Source organism: Hevea brasiliensis, chromosome 13 (assembly GCF_030052815.1).
Source record: "Hevea brasiliensis isolate MT/VB/25A 57/8 chromosome 13, ASM3005281v1, whole genome shotgun sequence".
In the NCBI taxonomy this organism is placed as follows: domain Eukaryota; kingdom Viridiplantae; phylum Streptophyta; class Magnoliopsida; order Malpighiales; family Euphorbiaceae; genus Hevea; species Hevea brasiliensis.
In genome coordinates this window covers 81,490,460-81,510,520 of record NC_079505.1, presented here as the reverse complement: position 1 = coordinate 81,510,520, position 20,061 = coordinate 81,490,460, and the positions used below count along the sequence as shown (strand labels likewise).

General features: G+C 34.6%; 2 protein-coding genes across 3 annotated transcripts; both read right to left on the bottom strand.

Moving 5' to 3' along the window:
• Window positions 1–519: 519 nt before the first annotated feature.
• LOC110654340 (uncharacterized) lies at window positions 520–9,769 on the bottom strand. 2 transcript variants are annotated; one of them, XM_058132473.1, is made up of 15 exons: window positions 6,888–9,769; window positions 6,672–6,800; window positions 6,384–6,575; window positions 6,210–6,262; window positions 5,778–6,069; window positions 5,470–5,608; window positions 5,233–5,385; window positions 4,279–4,392; window positions 2,978–3,174; window positions 2,654–2,869; window positions 2,294–2,569; window positions 2,040–2,187; window positions 1,811–1,944; window positions 1,375–1,461; window positions 520–1,294 (listed from the first exon to the last, which is right to left on the bottom strand). In XM_058132473.1, the coding sequence occupies exons 1-15, from the start codon at window positions 9,489–9,491 to the stop codon at window positions 1,208–1,210; spliced, it is 4,821 nt and encodes a 1,606-aa protein (XP_057988456.1). In that variant the 5' UTR covers window positions 9,492–9,769; the 3' UTR covers window positions 520–1,207. The 2 variants fall into 2 exon arrangements, with proteins under 2 accessions (XP_057988456.1, XP_057988457.1); XM_058132474.1 differs by having other exon boundaries at window positions 5,470–5,590.
• A 3,630-nt stretch (window positions 9,770–13,399) lies between these two features.
• Window positions 13,400–19,347, bottom strand: LOC110654318 (pentatricopeptide repeat-containing protein At1g18900). Its single transcript, XM_058132476.1, has 2 exons — window positions 19,152–19,347; window positions 13,400–16,317 (listed from the first exon to the last, which is right to left on the bottom strand). Exon 2 carries the CDS (start codon window positions 16,300–16,302, stop codon window positions 13,681–13,683), a length of 2,622 nt encoding a protein of 873 aa, XP_057988459.1. The 5' UTR covers window positions 16,303–16,317; window positions 19,152–19,347; the 3' UTR covers window positions 13,400–13,680.
• Between the last annotated feature and the right edge of the window lie 714 nt (window positions 19,348–20,061).

The following is a 20,061-nucleotide window of genomic DNA, read 5'->3' as shown; positions in this document are numbered from 1 at the left end:
AACGCGGTCATAAAAGTTGCATCTTGTTTCAAAAATTGATACTCCTTTGCCTTCTTCAAGGGCAAGGCATTTAGAAAGGACAGATTAATGTAAGTAGCATCATAGTATTACTCTACGTTCATTTCAATTTTTTTAAAAATGAAACTGGATAGTTGCTTAGTTTCATAAAAGCATTCACATATATATATATAGTATAATATTAGAGCTTTAGTACTTCAATATTAGGACTATAAACTGCAGTGACTGTTAAATATCGTGTTTCTAAATTAAATGTTTCACGCATAAAATATCGAATGGGGTAAACTAGTACAAGTCTTAAATCAACCAAGGGAATGCAGAATGAATGAATTCAGTCTACATCAGAAATATACTTTCATGAATAAATTGCAAGGATATGAATATTTTGTTGGGAAATTTTTCTTACAAAAATATACAATATTTATTCTCTATTCCTCCCATCACCAGATATGAAGAAAGAAAAAGAAAGAAAGAGATACCAACCAGAGATATGCAACAATGTAACTAAAAAAGAAACAAATTTACTATTAATTCCCCATTCTCGTTATATGATATGATCATATTCAACAACAATAAGCTGCCTGTGGAAAGTTAGAAAATCTAAGGGACCATGATGTGACCTATACAGAACCTCTTCTAAAGGGGCAAAAATTCTGAAAAATTGTTCATCCAGAAGAGAGTTTCGATCTAATTTTAACTTAATTCCCCACTTACAATTGCTTTAGTATATGCTCCTGGCAATAACCGATCATTATTTGTCTCATGAGAAGCATCATAAGTTCTTTCAATGCATTCACAGGCAGGTAACCAGGAAAATGCTGCTCTTTTTCTCAACCAAACCACCTTATTGGACAGATCCATGAAAATTCCATGCAAAAATCTCCATTACCCTGTCAAAAGTTTTCTGATGCAAGAGTACCAAAAATTTACACCTTCAGTCTCTTGTGTTACTGATTTCTTCAAGCCAAAAGAAAATTCTCTTGATTTGTTATTCTTCCCTGAGAAGGCTTGTATCAAAACTTACAAGTTCTTCAAAACAAAGCTGTATGTTTCATCATATGAACTGTGTCAGGGCAAAGCCGCAATGCATCACTACAAAAATCTCACCCCATACAGCAATCAAATGTCAAGCCATGCCGAACTCAGTGCTCTCTTGTGTAGAGAATAATTCGATAAGTTCCACTAACCACTAGTTTGTAGCTTCAAAGAAAAGAACCTGAGGTTGCAAGTGTCCTCTTTCACACATGGAAAGAACATCCGCCCAGCTCCCAATCACCTAGAAACAAAATTCACACTTTAACACCTAAGAGACGTACACAATAAAAAGTCATGACTTACAATAGAAGATGAATTCACCTTGACAGTCTTGTCATCATACATAATCCATCGTTCATGCTCCTGACTATAGGCAAAGCAATGATAATGTTGCCCATAATAGCATACCTAAAAGTAGGAGTAATACAAGTAATAAATATAATGCAGCCAATCACGTTCCATTGATAATATATCAATAAAAAAATTCATGATATAAGCATACATATAAGAGAAGGCCAATGTCTGTTTGAATATGGAAGCAATTTTATATACCTATCATCCCCAATGCCAACCTTCCACACCACACACACCCCCCCCCCCCCCACCAAAAAATAAATAAATAAATAAATAAATAAAGCGGTAGGCCCCCATCCAAAAATAAATAAATAAATAAATAAAGGGGTAGGCCCCCATCCAAATGTGATAAGCTTTTTATCCAAAAAAATAATATAACAGATGATCATTTAACCATTCTTACCACTGAAACCAAGCTATGCATGTTTTTTGGATCTAGACCACGGTACAGAACGCTGATATCTATCTCCGTGCTAAGAGCTGCCAATGTTGCTGCTATATCCTCAACACTTTCACATGTATTTTGCCATCCCAGAACTGCAGCATAAACATATGCATAATTTTGAGTGTCCACATGAAAGCAACAGTAATCAACTAAGTACAAAATATTTTTGTTGCTAAGAAAAAATCACCTGCTGTAAAAACATGTGGTTGAGTCGACAGAATATGATGGATATAGTTAAGCTTCCCACAACCACCAACATCAGGATCACAAGCTAATTGATGATTCATCTCTACTAGATTTAATAGCTCGTCAAAAGAGTTTTCAGAACACATGACCTGAATGGTAAGGAAAAGTGAACAGTTCAGATTATCAGTGATTATACAAAACTAAAAACTCCAGTGATAAGTGAATACACGAAACAAATTTACCAGCAACACAAACCTTCATTGTCCGGAGGGCACTGGCATTTATATTATGAAAGAAAGAAGTGTACTTCAGATGCCTGGACTCCAAACCACAGCTATAGCAATTCATTTGTTCAAAAATATTCATTCCAAAAAGAGAATGCGCTAAACAAGCATTGTTTGTACAATCCCAAGACCCCATGGCGTTGCTTTCCACTGAATCAGAATCAGAAACACTTGAACCGGAAGTAAATGCTCGATGAAGGCAATCAAATATTACAGCCAATACTTCAGATGCATCATTCATCTGAGCCTGTTCATGTGATTCTTAAGTTAATGAGCAAAAAACAAAATCACAATGAAGCAAAACTTACAATACAAAGTTCAAGAGAAATGCCTCCTGGAAGAAATTACTATCGGGATACAAGTTGCTCAGAGCTATCCTCAGAGATGTAGGAGCAACAGCTTCTCTTCGCATATCTGTAGATGCTGTGCTCAGAGCAGTGAAGATATCATACAATGCACAGACAACACAGGGGTCCCCCACATGATCATGCTCTGATGTTGATCTCTGCAAGAACTCCTCTCGAAACCGTCTTAAATGCCATAAGGACTGAGCTTGGAAGAAAAGACAATCAAAAGAGGACACAGAAAATGAATGAGAAAAGCATATGTGAATTGATCAATCCCATAAATAAAGAAGTTATTGCATGGACAATACCTGTATGATAACGTTCAGAAAACAATTGTATTCACCAACGTCATTCTGCAGGCCTGTACCAACCACATCAGTTTCATTCACATTTTCAATTGGAATTTCATTCGGTGAAACACCAGAACCGTTAACTTCCAGAGGTATATTTTCTGGCATCCCCAAACTTGAAATCAAGGGTGTTTTCTGACGCACTTGGAATGTGTCTGGAATCAACAGAAATACAAACGATAAGTGTACAAATATTTTTTATTCAAGAATCAGCAAAAGGAAAGTAGAATGTTTAAGATGCTGAAAAATGTGTTTAGATGCATGAGATATATGCAACCTCCAAAAAGGCATTCACCCAAGCTTAAGCTAGAAGTTAAAAGCCAGGTCAGGCTACATCAACTACTAGCATAGTAAGATGTGTAATCACTTGAGATTAAGCCGCGCAATTATAACAAAAAATAAATGTATCCTGCCTGTGATAAAATTCATATGCTAATTGCAACTAAAAGTCTAAAACCAGTCTCCCTCCATGTATTTCTTCAAGCAAATTGTATTGGGAAATGACAATTATATGTCGATGATCACCATAAGTCAATGAGCATTTATTGGCCTTTCTTGCAACACGTGCATGCATATCGATTATTTGTGAAATAAGATTCACTAGCATGCCTGTTGGTGCTTAAAGTAAAATAGAAATGACTGCAGGTCTAAGTGGTAATCCCATAATTATGAAGCACATCAATTTCTTATCTATAGAAAAAATAGTTAAGTAAATAACAAACTCAATGAATATTATAAGGAAACAAACAAAACAGACTGACTTAATTGCCCATGTCGCTCAAAATTACCAACAAAACTTGGTTTGGAAAATTGTAGTCCTAAAAGGCTGTCCCATCCTACAAAAACAGACGATAACCTCAACATATTGTGGAGCTTCACAACTCCCAGAAAGTGATAGCAATATGCCATTCTGCAATTTGACAACTGCAATATGCTAAAAATAATATTACTGAAAACCTAAATGAAGTATAGATAGTTCATAATTTCAATCAATAGGATTGCAGGATTTGCATCTTGGTACAGAAATCCCCTCACATGAGGATTCAGTGCCATAAAATTACCCATACCATAAAAGCAAAGGCTACAAGTTCCAAACAGATAGAAAAAAATTGGAAGTAACATTGAAGTAGCTCCAAGGGCAAAGGGCATCAATCTCAACTCTCAATATAACTTATCTTGTTCCCTCATAGTCCATCATTCACCACATAAACTGATAAAGAGTGTAATAATAACAAATAAATAGTGAAAGAACTTTTTACCAAGGCTTTGGCGCACAGCCTTTTTAAGGTCAGCTTGAAACCTTTCCTCATCATCCTCCTCTGCCTGTAATTGTCTCAATGTCCTAGTTCCATTGTCCCCTATATTAGGATTAACTGGTTTCAAATAGACAATCCATGATACAATCAGTTTCAACTTCTTTCTGATTGAATGTAAAATGGCTCTAAGTTATGATGGCAAAATAACATTTGCTAATTCTAGATAACCATTGTCAAGGGGCAACATCTTAGGACAGTAGAAATGAAAAAGTGCAAAAAGAAAAGGAAAAAGAAGAAGAAAAAAGCTGAAGGACCATAATAGTATAGTAGATAAATATAATTAAAAAGTGTATTTCCCATGAGAATGTTAAATAAGCAAAATAGTTAATATTGCTATAACAGAGATGCTACCCTATGTTCAACATTCACAAGATAACTTCAGAGAAATTATTCATGTGCCAATAATGATTTCATTCCAACAAACCAGAAACCTCTCAAACAACCCATTTCAATATATCAGTCTAAGTCAACATTAAATTTCAAGCAAGCAGTGAGAACTCAAAGAAGTAAGAACTAACTTACGACATATAAAACAATTAATTTCCCCAGAGCATTGAAGGAATTAATGAAACATTAATGAAACACTATTAGATGACATGGCAAACTAATATTGACACACTTCATGGTATAACCAGGCCATTTCAAATTCAAGCAACTGTGGTTGATCAGATCACTTTAGAAACATTTAAGTCCACTCATATGAATTGCTGTCCCACGTTAGTTTGGGAAAAGGTATTTGTGCTGAACATAAGACTTGGCAAATCACCTCCCCTTGAGCTAGCTTTTGGGGTAGAGTTAGACTTAGTCCATTTTCTCTACATGAACTTTTCTATTCATCATGAAGTCTGTACAATAAAGAATGCATACGAAAAATAATCACAGAGCAGAAACACATACCACTTCCAACTTCAACATTATTCTTTTCTAATGAAACTGGCTGAAATTTTCCATCAAAAGATCTAGTGGAACTCTTCTGCCGCCTACCTTTCCTTCTTGTCCGCCAGTCAGAAGGCAAAAGACTATCATCTGCTGTTCCTTGATTAGTTGGAACTGCAAAATAGAGAAAATGAAAATGTTTCCAATAATTGCAGCAAAGCCTAGCCTCATACAGAAACTTTATTCTATGATGCTAACCTTCGTTTACGTTTGTGTTATGAGTAAAACTATTCATTTCATTACTAGATATTGAAGATTTGACTGGCATTGCCGCACTATCCACCATAGGCATGACTTCTATATCATTGGGAAACCCATTCTTAAATGTCAAAGGTTCCTGAAAGTGAAAGTTAGTAAGGTTCCCTTTAATGTTCAAATGAAGCTCTCTACATAGAGCATAAAAGTAGTCCAGGTATAATCTGACATTCATTCAAGAATGCCATTAGCACCAATTTCTATCTCATTAGATCAAGTTGAACGGGAGAGCCTCAAAAACAAATGCTTACCAATGGCTCATGTGCATCATCAGCACCACATTCCAAATAATTATCAGGCAGTCCAGCCACCTTTTCTGGAAATGTTTGATTGGATTTCTTATGTTGTTGTTCAGCAAGGTGCTTCAGTTTAGCCTCATTCTCAATTCGTCTTTGATACTCCAGGGTTTCTTCTAGTTTTCTTTCCTCTGCTTCAAGCTCAATTTTACGTCTACATTCTTCCTCCTGTTGTTTCAAGTCCTCGCAACTCACTGAAAAAGGAATCTCAGAATCCGGATCACCACCGGATGGAACTGGAAAGGAACTGTGGCAAGAAACAAATCAAACGCAACAGCCTGTACTTACTATTTGCATTCATGATATGTAGGTGCAAAATAAAATGGCAGCACTCATTGCAGAAAAGCAAACATAGAGGTGCAAAGTGAGATCAAGTGGGACACGTACCTTTCCTCAGCAGTCTCATCATGAAGCAAATGCTGCTCATTGCCAAAAATAGCCTGAAACGCAAAAAGACATTAGAATGGAATTACCATTTATGAATTATAATATCAATCCTACAATGAAAACTTTATATAAAACAAACACAAACACATACAACCAAAATAATGAATTTGAAACCTTTGAATCTTTGCTTTTCCTGTATTCTCTGTTCTTTTTTTTATCCTTTGCCTTCTCCTGTGTATTTCTCAAATTATCACTTCCTCCTCTAGCAATCTTCTTAGAATCAAGTGCCAGTTCTGCTAAAAATGCTTCTCTTGCAGCATCAGACTTCTCTGTGGCATCCTTCTCAGCTAAATCCTCCAAACGTGCCTGCAAAAGAGAATTGTCAAAACATATAGATAAAGGAAATAGCACTCAGAAAAGTTAAGGAACACCACAAAAAGTTATAATTATTCCAATACAAACCCTCATGTATGACTTCAATAAAGGTAATAATATCAACAGATAATCATAGGCAGAAACAGGTTCAAGTTTGAGTTCCAACTGCTGCATCCCAGTTACATTTCGCATGATTCGAGCATCAATTTTGCTCAGCTGCATGACCAAACAACCAAGTTAAAGTAGCAAGAATCATTATCAACACTTGTCACATACAAGAGCTTCTAGACCAAAAACACTGACCTCTACTGATAACTGGTGTTTCTGTCTCCGAATCACAACTTGTATACAAGTGTCCATTTGATGCACATTGTCCTTGGTTTTCCAATTATTGACTTCACCAGATTCCAAGTCACACAACCCAGAACTCATACCACTGTAAGTATCCTCATATCCAAATTGATTGCCATTCAGATCTTCTGCTTCTTTTAATACATTTGCTATGACATCTAACTCAATCCGACTGCTATTAAAAAAAGCATCATTTTCATTCTCGACAAGATCATCCCTCCGCCTTCTAAGTGCATATTCATAGCAGCTACGATCATGTGTATCAGTTTCCCCTTTCTTAGTTTCTTCAAGACAGAGATCCTCCACAGCCTGCAATGCTTCCTCGTAGCTTAAATGCTCACATTTTCTCTCACAAAGGCTCTGAAGGTGGTAAAACTCCTTCTCAAGTGTCTGAAGAATTTCCACTCCCTGGTGCACTTTCTCTTCCTTTGTACGCACCCATGATTGCAATTGCTCCCCACTAGAGGGCCCTGCAAATATCCATGAGAGCAAAGCATCAACATCAGGTAGAATCCCATTTCCATGGCCAACATTAGTAGAAGTTGCTGTGGCCATATTATCAGGAAGACATTTGCCAGGAGCACATTCAGATTGCAATAGACATTCATCAAGGTAGATACACAACACATCACCATCAAGAACAATTTTCTCTTTTATCTCAGGACTTTGAGTAGCACTTACATCATCTATTGTACTACTTTTTTCAGAATATCTTCCTAAACCACAAGAATGAGACAGTTCCTGCAAGAATTTAAGGATCTTTTTAAGCTGTGATGCTCCCAAAAAGCAAATGCACAAGGGTGTCTGGTCCACGCCATGGTTTAGAAGCTGAGAACCAGAAGCAAGAGTCTGTAGCTCATCCATTGTAAGTTGTATCACCTTGTTTAGATGGCTTGCAGCAAGATACTTGCGTTTAATAAGTGCCTCAAATACAGCACGAATTTTTTCAAGGAGCTTTCCTCTCTCAGAGTCCTCTGATAGCGGCCAGCTATCAATAGAGTATGCCATAGAACCCTGGTTTCCATCACACTCTTTGCACTCAATACTGGAAACTCTATCTGCATCATTGCTCCCTTTAGTAAAATCATTATAGCCATCCCTTGAATTTTCCTTCTTTGGAGAAGAATCCCACGCATCATTGAAGCAATCATCACACTCCTCATTATGACTCCCCGAGTAAAAATCCTCAACAATGTCTGCATCTTGGCATTTCCCTTGACTTCCAAGCATCTTGACTGCAGAGGAGATATCCAGTGGTTTCCAAGAACAATTAAGAATCATCTCAATCCACTCATTGTCAACACTCTGGGGCAAAACTGCTTGCATTTTAGGCATAAGGTTCCCCATATGCTCTTGCATAACGTGATGTATATGACTCTCAGAATCTGCAAACTTCTCAAGGCATCTACAACACATCCAAAACCTCCATGCCTTATTCTCCTCTGCAAATGCCAATGCCTCATTTAAAACCTCACTAGCCAAACCATCCTTGGATGACCCAAAATAACTCTTCAAATCACAGACCGTAATTTTTAATAAATCCCTCTTCATTTCCATGCTCATTGAGTTCCAATATGACCGCACCCAATCCTTCCTATCCTTGTTGGTACCACTCTTCCTCACATTAAACCCATACTTCCTCCTCTCTCCTCTCTTATCATTCCCTGATGGCGCTTCCACTCCCTTTTCACCCCGCTCACCGTCATTGTGTCCCGAACTACTCTCTAATTTCTGCTGCAATAATCTGGCAGCAGCGACCCTAACTTCGATCTCTTTCCGCCTCTCTTCAGGCGTCTTTGTAGCCTTTTTAATCTCATTGGGCCTCCTAGTTTGCAATAACCTAAGCTCCATAGGATCCTCGGTGGCTCTCCGTATGGGTATCAATCTAATTTCTTCCCCAGTCCCTAAGTTCTTCATCCAAGTCGAAATTGAAGCAATGCTCGATTTCTGTTTCAAGCTCCTCAGCTCACTCTGCACATGAGTAATCCTCGCTTCCGCAGTTGTTATCTTCTGCTGGCTCTCGTCTTGCAAGCTCTCCTTGGCAGGATCAATCGGGTTCAAGATATCCAAGGCACGTTCACACTCTTTCATAACCTCCTCGTAATCCTTCCCATCATTTGCGGCCTCGTAGAGCAAATTAGCGTAGAAATGCGCGAATTCTATCGAGTTCGGAGACAATAAAGCTGCTCTACGGGCGGCATCGATCGCGTTCTTCAAATGCCGCTGTTTAGCGTTGGGGTCATCGATTATCGAGGCCAGCTTTACAGAGACCGTACCCTGCACACGGTAAATTAGGGCTGCGTGCGGCGAGTTATCACCGTGCCGCATACCCGACTCCTTCATGAGACGGAGGGCTTTGGTGTGATTGCCGCGGCGGAGGGCCGTCAAGGCCCGCTCACATTCAATCTTGATTTTCGAGTAAGAGGATACGTCTGATTCAGGAGAAATAGACGGTTCGATCTTGGCAATGGAAAGATTACTCAGATTCTCAGCTTCATCAGCTACCGCCGGAAGTTGTCTTGAACGAGCAGTGGGGTTGCGCTTCTTATGCCCCATCAGTAGCGTTTATTACAACAATCTGATCATGATGCATATAACCGTCTCTATGTACAAATAAAATGTGTATTGGTTGTAGAGAGAAGAAAAAAGGAAAGACTTACTGGAGAGGGGAAAAATGCAGGGGTAAGTGGGAATTGGAATAGAGTTGCCAGCGACGGCAACGGTGAGTGGAGGAGATGGGGCAGGCGATGAAATCTAGGAAGAGAGCGGAAGATGAGCGACAAAGGAAGAAGAAGAAGAAGAAGAAGAGAGGCTTGATGAGGGAAATGGAAAGAAAAGAAAGAAAATCAATTAATTATTTTATTTATTTATATAAAAAAATGTATAATATAAATAAATTTTAACTAATAATATCAAAATTATTTTTAAATTAAAAAATTTGAAATTTGAATCTTATTCATAATTAAATGGATCAAATTTTATTATATATAGAAAAGAAATATATAATTAAAATAGCTATTTTGGCAATTATTTTCTACCTCGTAGAAACAAAAAAAAAAAAAAATCTTTCTTCATAACTAAAAATATAAAGCAGCGATAGGTATAGAGATTAGACTAAAAATGTTGAAAATGTTTACATTTTAAATATTAATAAATTATTGTTAATGATATTTAAATTATCAAAAGAGGAAATTTTTAAATGCATTAAATTAATATTAAAAAAATATAATTTTAAAATAATTTTTAAAAAATTTAATTTCAAAACTCAAAATTATTTAAAAAAAAACTTGAAAATATGGTCGGTCATAGGAAAGAATATAAGAAAACTTTATGAGGCAATAAACACTAAAATTTATTTGAAACTCCCAAGTGAAAAGAGAAATTTCGTCACATTTTGCATATGGGCATCACATAGTCCTCCATAATTATTTTATTTATTACTCTTTTTGTCTAGTTTTAAGTGTTATCCTAAAAAATAAAAAATAAAAATGCTTTACGATCAAATTGATCAATAGGGGTATAATGGTATTTTTGACGTTTTACTTATATTTATTAAAATTATATTAATTAAATGTTATTATGTAATTATATTAATAACCTTTAGTTTGGGGAAAGATAATATTTGAAGCATTTAATCAAAATGCTTGTTTTCAATACAGTATATTTCTAATGAAACAACTTTTTAAAATTTATTGGCTATTGTTTTTTATTTAATTAATTAATTCATATTATATCCATGAAAACCAATAAAAAATAAATAAATTTTCATTTTAATTTCTCACAGCATTATGTAAATTTTTTTAACAAAATTAAAATTATGATTTTGAAATTACATCATTATGTAAATTTTTTTTTTCTTTTAAAAGATGATGTATTGTGTATATCTTTACTATATGGTACAATTTAATAAATATTATCGAACAGACACACTGATAGATTTTGACAATAATATATCATATTTTCGCTCAATAATAAGGTAATAACATATTTTTTATTATAATAAAAAAATGATAAAATATCATAATTAAAACATTAATTTATTAATGCTATACATTTTTTTCTTAAATGTAATATTAAATTAAATATAAAATAGTGTATGGATTAAATCATATGTTTAAATTATATATGCTATGCAAATTATAGTTTCATATAATTAGTATATAACACTTTAATATATGTTAGATCTTTCATCAATTATTCATCATAATTCAATTAGTATTTAAATCAATTATGAAGCATATTATAATTTAATGTGATATGTATAACTTAACATTATATAATTAGTACATAGCGCTATAATATATACGTTAAATCTTTCATCATCAATTGCACCTTATAATTAAATTAATACCTAAATCAATTATGAAATATATTATAATTAAATGTATCATGTATATCTTATCTCTATATAATTAGTACATATTACTATAATATGTGATAAATTTTTCATTTTTTGTTTATCATAATTCAATTAGTATACTTAAACCAATTATTAAATATATTATAATTAAATTTACTATGCATACCTTAACTCCAAATAATTAACACATAACATTATAATATGTGCTTGATTTTTTATTAATTGCTCTTTATAATTTAATTGATACTTAAATTAATTTTGAAACATATTATAATTAAATATGCTATGTGTATTTTACATAATTAGTACAACGTATTAAATTTTTTATTAATTACTTCTTAATTATGATTCAACTAGAGTACGAATTTAAATCGTATAATATATATATAAAGGAAAAAAAAGCTAATCTATCGATCACTAGAAATCCTTAAAGTTAATGAACACATTCCTTTTGATGCCAAATAATTAAAAGTAGCATGACATATATTTTATAGTATTCATCAAGGTTTTCAAATTTAATCTGATCAAAAATCAATTAAAGCATATAATTAAAAGTTCAAAGTTTAACAACTAAATTTTAATTGGTATAATATTAAATAAATATTAACAATATTATAAAATTAAATATTTATCTGAAAATTATAACATTACATATTATAATTACTTGGTGTATATAAATATTTTAAATAACTTAAAATTTTTAATTTAAATTTATATTTTGTTTAATAATATTTTATAATTAAAATATTTGGATTTAAATGTTATGTTAATAGAATTGTTGATATCAATAAAAATAAATTAATTAACAAATTAAAATTTTATCAAATAATAAATAGAAATATGTATTGTATTGGTGTAGAGTTGTTGATCCACAAAGTTCCTCGCACTAGCTGCTGTAAATTTTTTTTTTATTGGATAACACTAGCATTTATTCATTCTCAATCGTCAAAATTTGAATTACACCAATTTTCAAGAAAACAATAATAAAGATTATGATTGTAATTTCCATCAATTCTTAATGCATTAATATAAGGTTGAAAATTACAATTTTTTTTACTTCCAATAATGCCCCATTTGATCTGGATCAATTTGATCCATTTAGCATTACTAAAAAAAAAAATTCCTACTTTATTTATCTTTTTAAAGAATTAAGAATATACTAATTGTTTATTTTATACTTATTTATTCTTTATCATATTTGTCTATCTTGCTAAACATATAAGGATATTTTAATTAATTATTATTATTATTATTATTTTTATAAAAATAAAATTATCTAATTGTTTGTAAAAATTTCAAAATATACTTAAAATGAGACAAAGGGTGTAATAATAAGAGAGAAAATCATAAAAAATCTTACTAAATCAAGCACATGAGTTAAATAATCTAACCCTAAACCATGATTAAAATTCTTATATTATGTTATTATGTCTTGGACATAATGCTTCTGGGAGCAGAACTGTTGATTTCTGCAAAAGCAACGTGGACAATTTAAAATACCCTTCAACCTAAATTCTTGTAATTTTCATGCACGTAGATTTATTGCCCATCTAATTATTTAAAATTCAAATGGTGGGTAAAAACCCAAAAACAAAAAGAATTCATTATAAATGATTTATTTTTTTATAGACTATCATAATATTAGCATAAATTCTATAATTAAATTGAAAAAAATTTAATATCATATATAACAATTAATATTTAATGCCATATAACCATTATTAAAAAATATTATACCAATTAATCATGTAACAAAGTTTATTAATTTATTTAATGTTTTCCTCTTGCACTGACAAAGTTGAAAAGCCCTTTCTTTCTGCCGTATAAAAAGAAAATGAAAAGCCAGTTACATGGCAAGAACTAAAATTCAACCAACTCAACCATTGGCAGAGGAAGAAACCTCCCCATTTCTGTTCTTTTCCATGCAGTGCCGGCTGATTATAGATACAGCAGTCAGTGGATAGACGTTAACTAGTTATATCTTTACCGTGTTGCAAAGGACCTTGGCAGAGGTAGGAACCTCCCCATTTCACAGGTGCACATGCTCACGCATTGCAACTTTACACATTGGAGCTGCAATCAACCAGATAATCATGTTCACAAATAAGGAGGAAAAATGGCTTTCTATTACTTATCTGCAATCAGATACAGGATGGAGTTCAAAGACAAATCACAGTGAGAAAATACAATGTCATCCAACTCTATGATTATATCCAGTTGCCCTAATACAATGCAATCCAACCCTATGCTCTATCTGCTGCTTATAGATGAACCAGTTAGTGCGTAGAAGTTATCTCGTATCTTGAAATGCATAAATACATAATTATGATCATGACACCGCAACAAAATTGTGCATAAGCAAAAACAAAAATAAAAACAAGCTACTTATAGTAAATGCATCCGCTCTACATAAGATTGGAGCAACCACCTGCTAAGAGGCTCCCCACACCCAACGAAACACCCAGAATTGCCATTTTCATTGACAAAGGGAAAGCTGAAAATATGCAGCAATTCTTGCACAGCCTGCCGCACTAAAGAAGATCCTGTCACCCTGCTTCTCCGGCCCCATCCAGTCACTATATCAATACGACTGGGACAAATCCCTGAGACTAGCATCTGACGACGAAACCAAGCAAGTGTCCTAGACAATGCTGTCACAGCAGTACCATCAGACATAACATGCAAGTTAATAAGCCAATAGCAAGAACTCTTCTCTTTGACAGCATCAGGATATACATTCTTCTGTGAAGCAGCCTCCCAAACTGAGCCAGCCTCCTCCTTGAGCCCTGACTTGTGAAGGAAATCAACCACCGCATCGATGAGTCCCCTTTTGCTCTCTCTATCTTCACTATGTATCAGATCCAAGAACTTGCTCACATGATCACGCACATTTTGACCATCAGGTCCAGCTGATGGCAAAGATAACAGGAACAAATGTGCAGGATGGCCCGTGACTGCCATGAGTTCACAATAAATTCCCATGTCGTGTGGTGAGTGTGCCTCTGTACAACAACTTAGAAGCAATGTATAAGTCTGCAAAGAAGGGTTTAAACCCAAATTCAACATGCTCTGCAGCAAGTTATAAGCATCTGCAAGCCTGTGCACACGTAAGAATGCACTCAGAAGGGAATTGCAAGTGGGCACATTTGGGCGTAAGCCAGTATGGAGCATGGTCTGATACCATTCCCAAGCCTTTTCAACATTCCCAGCCTTTCCCCACAAGTCTACCAGAAGGCCATAGACAGGCTCATCAGGCACCCAATTCTTTCTTTTCATCTCAAAAAAAACTGCTTCTGCTTCATGAAGATGACCACAATGTCCAAGAACCTCCATAACTATACTATAAGTTACTTTGTCAGGTTCAAATCCAGCATTCTGCATGTCACGGTAAAGCTTCAATGCACTCCGGTAATTCCTTGCCTTGGCTTGCAAAGCAACCATGATATTGTAGGTGACTAAATTTGGAACACATCCTTGTTCCACCATCTCACAGAATAGCTTGTGGGCAGCAGCTAAATGGCCAGCCTTTCCAAGGCAGTTTATTATAACGCTGTAAGTGAATGTGTCCGGTGAAAGGCCAGCGACTTGCATCCTTTGGTACATCTCCATGGCAAAATCAAGAAACCCAGCTTTAGCATGAATATCAATGAGTGTGCAGTATGTAACACGATCAGGTTCACACCCTGCCTTCTGCATTTGGTTAAATACACCAACTGCTTCATTCAGGTAGTTTGCACGACCATAACTGTGAATAAGACGATTATAAGTTACAACATTAGGTTGGCATCCATCCTTGACCATCTGATCAAGCAATTTATTAATTGCACCAAACTGCTTTGCACGACCAAGGATGCCAACCATGGTTGTGTAAGTATGGCCATCATGCTTGAACCCAGGTTGCTGTTTTAACCAATAAAAAAAGCCAAGAGCAACTGTGTGATCTTGAAGCTGCTTTAGAACTTGGTTTGCTTGATATGCATCCATTGAAAAATTAAGATTTCCAAGAGCCTTCTCTGCTGCAGGACCCCACCTCAGTTGTTTCAGTATCTGACAAACATTTTCCACAATGCGTCCGCTGCTTGCAAACTGTCTGGTACTTGGCACCATTACAGCTGTCATTTTAGCATCCCTTGAGAGTGTTCTGTAATCTTCACAGAAGCGCTCCCCAATCTTTGCATCTGGAGCCTGTACATGGGCATTAAAATTTGTCATGAACCGATTTGATTGACCTTTCGGTCTCTGAGGTATATTCCTCCTTTTATCACATGAACCTGAAGCTATGCTATGATTTTTCACTGAACTACCAGCAGTAGTACTTGAAACAGGTTTGGAACCTGCGATAAAACTTGAATTTTCACCTTTATCCTTAAAACTGTTATAGTTACTAATATCAGACTGGACTACTGCCTCTGAAGATGGTTTTGGATAAACTTTAGAAAAGTTCTCTCTCCTGATGGGTTTCACATTTGAAGATTTTAGAGTGGAATGTGGCCTGGTGGGGTCAACCATGCAGTTTTTAGGTGAGTTAATTCCACTTCCATCAGATATAGGAATTTTGTAGGTTACCAAATCAGATAGAAAACTAATTGTTGCAATACCTGCTTTCACAAACTGGTCTGAAATTGGAGGTGAAGGGTGTGCAACATCTTTCTCAACTGTATCAATGCAGTTGGCATAGCTAACACAAACTGATCTCCCAGAAGAGCTAGGAGCAGACACATCTTGGGACAAAGTTGGATGCTCAATACTATCAACTTTATGACGACCCAACAATTTTCCAGCATCTCCCAAAACAGAGGTTTGCACACTTGCTGAAGTTTTGGGTACTACGGCGGATGGCTTCTTTACAGGTAGAACACTGCTTCTTGTTTGCTGCTTTCTTGGAATACAGTTTTCATCTTCAGAGCAAGTGCATGAACTACCATCTGCTGCACTAGACCGTGATCCATTAAGAAAAAATGACCTTGCATTACTGGAAAGGTTACTAAGCTGCTTTGCTCGTAACATGATTCACAGAAACACCTGTAATAAGAATGATTCCATGAAAGATTAATTATAATGACTATGAACTTTATAATATTCCGAACATCCCAAAAAGTAATTCATATGTTTTGTTTGCTCATGTACTGACATCAGAAATAGAAGGAATAGCCTGCTCAACTATCCACAAAAGCCATATTCCCATAGCGGCTACAAAATGCGATTTGTAGAGCCATCAAACAACCCAATCACCAAGGTAATAAAATGACATTTAAAAATAACTTCAATATTCTATTTGCAAAAAGGACAATGAAGAGAATAATAAAAATGCAACTTCTTAAAACATCATTGATGTGCTCACATTCACCAAAGCACTCAAAAGGAATACATGAGACTTCAAAACAACAACAAAAAGTTTTAATCTCAAACTAGTTGGGGTCAGCTATATGGTTCTTTTTTCTCCATTCAACTCTATTTGAAATCAATTCACTCACATTCATCAAAGCACTCAAAAATAATACACAAGACTTGACAACAACAAAAGTAGTCTTAATCTCAAACTAGTTGGAGTTAGCTATATGAATCTTTTTTTTGCCATTCAACTCTATTTGAAATCAATTTAACATCAATATCCAAAAATGGTAAATCTTTTAATACTATTTCCCTCTATGTCATTTTAGGTCTCTCAATTTCCCTTCTCACTCTTTTCACCACTAACTTATCAACTTCCGTTCTAGGGTATTCGATGCTCTATGTTGGATATGACAAAACCATCTTAATCGACCCACTCTCATTTTATTCCTCATGTGTGCCAAAGCAAGCCAGGAAGATTAGCTATCAAATAAAGCAATTCATAATTGTAGCACAAAATGGACATTCCATTTTTCATGGGATTACTATAAGATGGTAATTAAGGGGGGAAAAACAACTTAATGTCTTGGAAGAATCAAGGCATAAATCAATTTGTCATATCCACTACTAGCCAAATAGCCCTCTCTATTTTCACTACTCCTAGTTCACACTCACACCACTCTATACATTTGATGCTAAGAAATACCTTCCTCCAGCCCATAAATAGGCTGCAAAGGCCCTCCAACTTGTACGCATCCAATTAAAAAGGCAAAATCTTAAATAGAGCTTCGTTTTTTGAACCATCACATAATTTTCATGTTGATATCACATACTACAACACCCTATATAATATTCATGTTGATTCCACCTATAGTTGATGGTGTCAGTGCAAAACCATAGTAGAAAAAAGAAAGCAAATAGAGCTTATTCATTTCTAGAAATGTAAAGTTAACATAAATAAAGCACATTTGAAGAGGACCAAGAAAAAAAATGGTGGAATAATTATATTATTTATGCAATCATACTTTAGCTTTCACACACTCTGTTTCCCTCTTCCCCCTGTCCCCCTGAATTGCGTTTCTTCTCTCTCTCTCTCACCTCACATTTGTATTTCTCATAACAATTATCTTCCCCATTGTGTTTCTCATTACAATTATCTGTGCATAAAAGGTAGGAGTAGTACCAATTGAGGATAAGTTGAGAGAAAGGAGATTAAAGTGGTTTGGTCATGTAAAGCGTAGACATACGGAGGCTCCAATTAGACAAATAGAGCACATTAGGTTAGAGGATAGAAAGAAAAAAAGGGGTAGACCTAAATTGACTTGGAAGAGAGTAGTATAACATGACCTAGAAGTATTACACATTTCTGAGGATTTAACCCAAAATCATTTAGAGTGGAGAAAGCGAATCCATATAGCCAATCCCAAATTTTTTGGATAAAGGCTTAGTTGAGTTGAGTAAAATAATCTGTTTTTCATCCCAATGCCCTTTTTGAGTACTGCCTTTTATCATTTTTGTTTGAAGTAGCACTTCTTAATACTAAAAAAGAAAGTCACATCCTACATTTTTCCCCATGATTCATGCATTTATTCAGTAATTTATCTCTAGCAGCCAATAATTAATTCATTCTGCTTTTCTAACTATATGGGCCTTAGCAGAAAACAAAGAGTGGACTAGCCTTGCAAAGATGACATGTTTACAATCAAACAGGAAAGCAAGTCAAGTGTTGCAGTGACAATCACTACAAGGATCATGGGAGTGAGGAAGATAGCGCATGTCAGGAACCATGTAGAAGCAGAAGATGTAAACCTGATGGCAGAAATTACATAAATGAAATGCTAATGGAGCTGGCAGTGATGGAAAATGCAGTGACAGCAGCAATGATATGCAAACTTTATGTCCTGTAACATATAATTAAAGGTCTAAAGGGAGCATATGCATTGATAAAATGGTGATTGTAGCAGCTGAACATTCCTGCAGCAACAATCACAGTATATACACCCAGTCCTGCCACTAGCCCCCAACCCCGAACAAAAAGAGAAGGTGGAATGTTCTAAATCAAAATCGGAAAAAAGGTACTTCAACAAAGAACAATGTTAAATAAGATGATCCGCTCATTAATTTAGAAAATACTTTGTCATCCTTAATAGATGGCCCTTAGCTAAGGAATCATCTGTCAAAATGCATATCACTATCAAAACTCCACCATCAGCAACTAACTTAACAAAAACACAAATATTGTATTATCAAAATATTTTCTTTCGTGCATGAACACCATACGAGCATTAATCGCATCAAACTTGCACGCCAAATAAATAATAAGCAAATTACAATGAACCCATGAGAAATCACCCATATAGGCCAAACACAAACGAGAATGGGAAAAATAGAAAAACCGACCAGCAAAATAACAAAGAAAACAAAAGAAAATTAAAAAAAGAAGAAGCAAAACAGCTTAAGCCCAATAAACAATGGCGATGATATAAGGAAACAAACATATCTATTTCAATGGTGGTTGGGAGTACCTGAGGTGATAAATAAGCTTCTCGACGAGCTTAGATAGAGAAAAGAAAAGTAGAGATTTTTCTAATTAGGGATGGGGCGGGGGAGGAGGAGGGAGACAGGCAGAGGCGGCTGTCCTCTCTCTAGCATCAACTCATGGGGTTTTTCTCCAAGCAAGTGGGGCTGGAGAGGGAGGGCGCATCTTTTTTATGTTTTTTACCCTTCTCCATTTATCATGAAGTACTTTTGTTTTGAAATTATTAAAATTTAATAATTATATTATTTAATTTTTTTTAATTTAATTCTATTAATTAAATGCTCTCAAAAATAAAAAATTATCATCTCTAATTTAATCAAAATTAAATTCACTGCCCAACCCCAACCCATTTCATAGCTTTAGATTTTAGATTTTTTTTATTTTATTAATTTTTAATTGAGAGATATTTCTCAAAAATATAATATTTAACAATTCACCACTTGAGCTAATTTATTTCTTTTGCTTTAATTGCATAAATCTGGGCCTTTTAATTAAAAGTGTGTAAAGACAAAAGTAGATGATATCAGCAATGGAATAATTTTGGATTTGAAAGACTTATTTTTCATGAGTGCGCAGTGGGTGACGAGCAAAGATATTGACTCTGGGCATTTGGCCATGCGGATCGATTTTGTTGGGAAGATTGAGAATATGCCATATCCTGAGTGTAATATTCGAGAGATGATTTGGACTTTTTTTTTTTGTGGGCATGAATTTTAGATATAATGGAAAAATAAAAATATCTGTGGATCAATTTTTGAATCGTATTTTACATTCATTATTAATTTTATTTTTTTTATAAAAAAATAATTTATATATTAAAATATCTTTTATAAAATTTATTTTTTAAAAATTATTTTTTATAAAATTATTTTTATATTATTTAATTATAATATTAA

What these genes read in the sequence shown, in the direction of transcription:
- LOC110654340 (XM_058132473.1), bottom strand. Translation starts at nt 9,491, where the DNA reads ATGGGGCATAAGAAGCGCAACCCCACTGCTCGTTCAAGACAACTTCCG. An exon ending in GGCTGTGCGCCAAAGCCTTG is followed by an intron (nt 3,175 to 4,278) that starts GTAAAAAGTTCT and finishes TGTTGATTCCAG; the next exon opens with ACACATTCCAAGTGCGTCAG. An exon ending in ATAGTAATTTCTTCCAGGAG is followed by an intron (nt 2,570 to 2,653) that starts GCATTTCTCTTG and finishes TCACATGAACAG; the next exon opens with GCTCAGATGAATGATGCATC.
- LOC110654318 (XM_058132476.1), bottom strand. Translation starts at nt 16,302, where the DNA reads ATGTTACGAGCAAAGCAGCTTAGTAACCTTTCCAGTAATGCAAGGTCA.